This window comes from Silurus aristotelis (assembly GCF_946808225.1).
Source record: "Silurus aristotelis genome assembly, chromosome: 29".
Taxonomy (NCBI): Eukaryota; Metazoa; Chordata; class Actinopteri; order Siluriformes; family Siluridae; genus Silurus; species Silurus aristotelis.
In genome coordinates, this window is record NC_139602.1 from 6327967 (window position 1) to 6334767 (window position 6801).

At 40.4% G+C, this 6801-nt stretch overlaps 2 protein-coding genes across 3 annotated transcripts in view; both read right to left on the reverse strand.

Moving 5' to 3' along the window:
- The window catches only part of LOC310722610 (uncharacterized protein), a 676055-nt gene that overhangs the window by 66864 nt on the left and 602390 nt on the right, over window positions 1-6801 (reverse strand). The gene's annotated exons all lie outside the window — the stretch shown is intronic.
- On the reverse strand, window positions 1234-6362 carry LOC310722539 (tripartite motif-containing protein 16-like). The gene is made up of 6 exons (XM_083535104.1): window positions 5685-6362; window positions 3705-3800; window positions 3308-3541; window positions 2970-3162; window positions 2703-2750; window positions 1234-2422 (listed from the first exon to the last, which is right to left on the reverse strand). Exons 1-6 carry the CDS (start codon window positions 6273-6275, stop codon window positions 1887-1889), a joined length of 1698 nt encoding a protein of 565 aa, XP_083391230.1. The 5' UTR covers window positions 6276-6362; the 3' UTR covers window positions 1234-1886.

The following is a 6801-nucleotide window of genomic DNA, read 5'->3' on the forward strand; positions in this document are numbered from 1 at the left end:
ATTAAAGCTGTTATCGGGACAAGAAGCGGTTTTGTACATTTACTGTTTACCTCAGAAATGACTAATAATATGACATAATATGAGAACATTTATAGTTACAGCTGTTTCAAATTCTGTGTGAACATTAAACAACTAAATATGATCAAATCTAGTAATGGAAGGACTTTACCACATCATTGAGATTCTCCAGTCAGGTCACTAACCACGCTTCCGTTTTCCTCTTTGACTCTGTCCATCACATTTATCTTTATAGGATTCTATGGCAAGGTGCTTGCGTTAGCTCTGGTCACTCCCAGGTCAGAAAGCTTTTCTGGATTTTCTCTGATTTCTTTGCATATAAATCCTACATCTCATAAACACCATTGTCAATTTAATTAATTTGACAGTTCTTCTTGCTTATGTATGGTTTATTACATTTGAAAGAACTCAAATCTTGTTCCACTGCATGCAGGACATCCCTTTCACCAGCAGATGTTGCTTCTGTCCGCCATAAATAAAGCTTTCATGGAATGCAAGCCAAAAAGCATTCCCAAATCAGCCTTCTGGTGTCACTTTCTAGTTCTAGGAATGTAAAAGAAACCATGTTTAACAATGTTCATTGCCTTTTACTCTATTTTTAAGTAATGTATCATTACTTAAGTCTTCTTCTTCTTCTTCTTTCTGCCGCACATATTAGGGGTCGCCACAGCGGATCATCCATCTCCATACCCCCCTGTCCTCTACATCTGCCTCTTTTAACCCAACTACATGAATGTCTTTTCTCACCACATCCATAAACCTCCACCTTGGCCTTCCTCTTTTCCCCCTTCCTGGTGGCTCCATCCTCCGCATTCTCCTACCAATATACTACATGTCCCTAATCTGCACGTGTCCTAACCATCTAAATCTCACCTCCCTCACCTTGTCTCCAAAACATCCCTCCAATGTATCATTACTTAAGTCACGAAGCTTTAATACGGGTTGTCTAGAAAATATGTTTTGTAATCATATAAAAAATAATTCATTGTAATGAAATTAGTCAAATGTGAAACCATACATTGTAATTGTAAAACCATACATTGTACCATACATTGTAATTGTAAAACATTGCATTGTAATGGTGGTGATTCTAAGAAAGCTAGTATGAGATGCAGTTATTTAGTTGTTTCAGGTACCAGGCAGATGTGGCCTGCTAAAGAAAGTGTTATTTTATGTGTTGCTTATAGGCTGGATTCAGGTAGATGGAAACCGTAGTAAGTAAACAAGGTTTAATAGACTTAGTAAAAAAATACACACAGCAAGAAAGCAGCCGTACTGGGAAACGGGTATAATCTATAAAACAGGCAAAGTCCATAGAGTTCTACGAAGGTTAGTCCACGAGTGGGGGCCTTAAGTAAGAGGCGCGATGATGGGGACCAGGTGCAGGTACTTAGTACGTGGAAGAGCACCTTCTGTGTGTTGAGTGAAGCGAGTGTGCTGTGTGTTCAGGGAAGGTGTGGCCGGTGGTTCCCTGACAGTTCCTCAGTAGCTCCTAGTTTTATAAAGACAAATGACTTTAAAAAATAGTAGAAAGAACATTACTCATAATCTTACACTCCAGTGCTCATGTTAGTTTGCACTCTCCAGTGTTCTGTATTGGTTAAAGACTATAATCGCACTCTTGATGAGTGAGAATGGGTTCCCCTTTTGAGTCTGGTTCCTCTCAAGGGTTCTTCCTCATAACATCTAGGGGGGCTTGCTCATCAAGGATAAATACACACCATTCACCTTAACTCTTAAAATTCTGTAAAGCTGCTTTAAGACAATGTCTGTTATGAAAAGAGCTATAGAAATAAAGCTATCTAAAAGTCACTGGTGAGAAGACACTGATATTTTATAATATTCAGTCAAATTCAGTGGAATGCAAATTATTTTGGATCACATAACCTTACATTTGATAGAGCACCAAATCCAAATCCAGCGTATAGAGGCTGAGTGAATGTGGTGTGGACTTTGTGGAGGAGCTTCATTGTATCAGAGACGCTGAAGAAGGACAGAGTTCCTGCACTCTGATCCACATACACTCCTATTCTTGAGGGTGATGGAACACCGAGATCAGTCTTAATGTTATTGTGATAAAAACAGAGCGAAGAAGAATAACACCACAGACTCCAGGATTGATTGTTGCGTCCAAACACACACTTATCACCCCATCCTTTTCTGCTGATGTCTTTATATGAGACTGATATGGACACACCTCCAAAGCCAACACCCCTCCACTCCACCTCCCAGTAACAGCGTCCACAGATACTCTCCATACTCAATATCTGAATGCAGGAGTCAAATCTCTCTGGATGATTAGAGTATTGATGCAAACTCTCACTGTAGCTCACTGCTCTGTTCTTCTCAGACAGAATGAGGTAACGATGCGCCGTGTTGTGATCCAGAGTCAGATAACGGAAATCTGAAGATAAAGAGGAAAAACAAAATTAATTATGTGTATGTGTATTTGTGTGTCTTCCCGTGGGCTCACCACCTGCAGGAGGGACCGTAAGGGACGGTGCTGTGAGGATTGGGCAGCGGTCAAAGGCGGGGGCCTGCTTAGACTGCTGCCCCCGCGACCCGAATTACGGATAAGCGGGAGAAAATAAATGAATGAATGTATGTATTTGTGTGTGTGTGTGTGTGTGTGTGTGTGTGTGTGTGTGTGTGTGTGTGTGTGTGTTTAAGAGAGAGAGACTTACAATTCAGAAATTCATTTCTGCTCTGTGGCTCTGAGAGAAAATAATTATCTGTGGAAGAAGAAATTAAATGGTCAAATGGTAAAAAAAATATCTGACATTTATATCAATCATCAGAAATGGGTGTAGATAAGAAAATTGTGTAGATCAGAAATGTATGTAGGTCACATGTCAGACTTCAGTCTGGAAGTACTTGACAACACAAAACGCTTTGACATCACTCTATCAAAGAGCAAATAAAGACGTCCATTATTGTGTTTCTCCTCCTACCATGTGGAAGGATTTTGTGGAATTCCCCCGCACAGAATTCCTCAAGTCTCTTTTTCAGATCAGAGACATAATTTTTCACCCCATCAAATGAGAGATGTTGATGGACAGGGATGCTGGATGTGCAAAAATCCTTTTTTTTAGACGGAGGAGACCGAAGGCCAGCTGAGAAGGTGAAAGACTCTCTGGAGAAACTCTACAAAAAAGAGAAAGGAACGAATAATCTCAGAGTAAAGACACACTTGTGATGTCATACAGGGACATTTACTGTTCCCTTGATGAAGTGTTTTAGAGAGTGTGTGAGGAACAGCTGGTTCTGCAGATCAAACAGCGAGTTTTACCTGGAGGAAATGGATGTGATCGTGTGTGTGTGAAAGCTGCTCCAGCTCAGTGATTCTCCTCTGAAGATCAGAAATCTCCTGCTCCAGTTGCTCCAGGAGTCGTTCAGCTCGACTCAGTTCAGCCTTCTCCTGATCCCTGATCAGCTCCGTCACCTCCGAGCGCTTTTTCTCCATGGAGCTGATGATCTCAGTAAAGATCTTCTCACTGTCATCTACTGCTGTCTGTGCACTGAGCTGTTAACACACACACACACACACACACACACACACACACACACACACACACACACACACACACACACACACACACACACACACTCTTACTGGGACTTTAAATGACTCGATGCCCATGTTGTGTGTGTTTCTAGGAGCAGCTCCGTCTCTGCTCACTGCTCACCTTTATAATGTTCACAGCCTGTTTCAGCTCCTGCACCTTCTTCTGCTTCTCCTGGATTCTTTGCTGGAATTTCATCTGCTCCTCCTTTAGCTCATTCTGAGGACAAACCAGTTATCTTTAAATACCTATATATATATATATATATATATATATATATATATATATATATATATATATATATATATATATATATATATATATATATACTCATTACAACATTGTTTTGTATGCTTTGATTCTTTAACTAAGTCATCTCTAGTTGTTTATTTATTTATTTTTTCTAAATATAGTTTATCCTTCTACAGTAAGTAAAAGAATAGTGATTAATGTAGTGTTTATTGGGGTCTTGCACAACGGAAATAGTGACAGTAGCGCAGTTTCTTATCCCAGTGATCCGTCATGTCTTTGTTAACTTTGTGTCCCCATCACAACTTTACTCTCCTTCTCCCTCTCTCTGTCAAGTTGAATATGCTCCTGAGGTACCAGTTTCCAGTATTTCTGTTCCTTTATTCTCTTTCCAATTCATTGCAATGCCTACTTCTAGATGAAAATAATGTGTCTGAGTAACTTCTGTCAGCTTCTCTCATTAGGGGTCGCCACAGCGGATCATCCGCATGTTTGATTTGGCACATGTTTTTACGCTGCATGCGCCTTCCTAACACAACCCTCCCCATTTATCCGGGCTTGGGACCGGCACTAAGAGTGGCTGGGGTTGGTTCCCTAACCGGGAATCGCACCCAGGCCGCAGCGGTGAGAGCGCCACATCCTAACCACTAGACCACCAGGGGACCTGGAAATAATGTATCTGAGTAAAAAGAAAATATTTCGACTGAAAAAGATGAACAAAATGAAGGAAAAAACAAAGCACAAACATCAATAGAAAATGTATTGATTAAAATCCCAAATTGTGTTCTTGATACTCTGCTGATACTCTTATGTCTCTATCATTATATTAACTGGGGTAAGGACAGAAATAAATTAGCAGTGGTGCTCCCATTAGGGGGCGCCACAGCCGATCATCCGTCTCCATACCCCCCTGTCCTCTACATCTGCCTCTTTTAACCCAACTACCTGCATGTCTTCCCTCACCATATCCATAAACCTCCTCCTTGGTCTTCCTCTTTTCCACCGTCCTGGCGGCTCCATCCTCAGCATTCTTCTACTGATATACCCCATGTCCCTCCTCTGCACATGTCCAAACCATCTCAATCTCGCCTCCCTCACCTTGTCTCCAAAACGTCCTACATGCGCTGTCCATCTAATAAACTCATTTCTAATCCTGTCCATCCTCATCACTCCCAACAAAAACCTTAACATCTTCAGCTCTGCTACCTCCAGCTCTGCCTCCCAATATTTTTGCAGAAGTTCATCAGGCAGTGTCACCATGCTCTGTGTGTGCCTAAACCAGATTGTCCCACAAACTCCTCCCTCCTTCTGCTTCCCAGTCAACAGCACCCCAGTTTTGCTCAACGTTTTCACCGATCTTTCTGATTCTGAAAAAAACACTATCATCCTCATAGCTATTGGTCATGTTTCTAAATAATCACACCTGATCCTAATTTTCAACCTTTAATCAGAAATTTGGCACTGTTAAACTACAGTTTAATTAATTATGGCTTTTTGCATACCAAAGATGGTACACAGTTTATTTCCAAAGTGTGGACCATCTTCAGCTAACTGTTTTCTTGACTTTCCCAAGACAGTGGTCAAGTAGAAAGGGGCCAACTTAAAAACCTCTGATTCCTCTGCACATTTTTGTTTTGCCAAACACTGGATCTAGTTCCTGCCATGGGCAAAATATAATGAAAATTCTCTCTGCTACAAGGTTATCGATCCCCCCTTGTTACCTTAGATATTAACCCCACCAACTCGGGTTTAACTGTAGTAAGCAAGTTTGGAAACCCAAACCCAAACACCTTGAACAAGCTATATTAAAATGTCTTTTTAAAGTTGTTTAGGAGCTGGTTTAGAAAATCTCACCTGTTTCTCAGCTTTTCCAGCTAAGGCTGTGATGGTGTCATGTCCTTTATGTTCATCCAATGTACACAAATAACAGATGCAGGTTTGATCGGTACGGCAATAGATCTCAATCAGCTTGTCATGTTTGGAACAGATCCTCTCTTTTAGTTTTACTGAGGCTTCAATTAATGTGTGTTTCATTAAGCAAGGAACATCTAGATGAGGTTTGAGATGTATTTCGCAAAATGAAGCCAGACACATCAAGCAGGACTTGATGGCTTTGTGTTGTCTCCCAGTGCAGAAATCACATTCCACATCTCCAGGTCCGGTGTTACAGTGATAAAGAGCAGAGGATTGCACTTCAAACTTCTTCAGTTTCTCCACCACTTCAGCCAGCATGTTGTTTCTACGTAGATCAGGTCTTGAAGGGAAAGAATCTCTGCATTGAGGACAGCTGTAGACGCCCTTCCGATACTCCTCATCCCAATGACCATTAATACACACCTTACAGAAACTGTGTCCACAGTGGATAGTCACTGGATCGTTTAGGAGATTCAGACACACTGGACAGATGAACTGGTCTTGATCGACTGAAATACTGGCCTCAGCCATTTTCCTGCACACAGAGAAAAAGAGATCGGTTTTGTTTCTCTGAAATGATGAGTTACTTCCCAGTTCTGTGTGTAGAGATGTGTAGGAGGAGCAGAAAAACAGGAAGGGTTTGAAAGCTCACATGTTAACTATTTCATCTCCTTTCATTACATAAATGTAACCCATGTAGCTATACTTACTGCCATTCATTTTTTTTAAATACAGACTTTTCACAACTTTCAGCCTCAATGATACATTACCATTGCTCCCATTGTACAATTTACTCAAATTGGCATCTTTATATATATATATATATATATATATATATATATATATATATATATATATATATATATATATATATATATAATCCTGAAAATGTCTGAAAAGGTAAATTTACAGCTTTACTCCTGATTGTTACAAAGCCCTTACACTAGAGACTCCTTTCACGAAATGTCCCCATATCAGTGATTTTTTTAATAATCTGTTTATAAGAAGCGTACAAAGTCCCTGCGAATGAGTTGCTACTATAGAAACGATAAGGTAT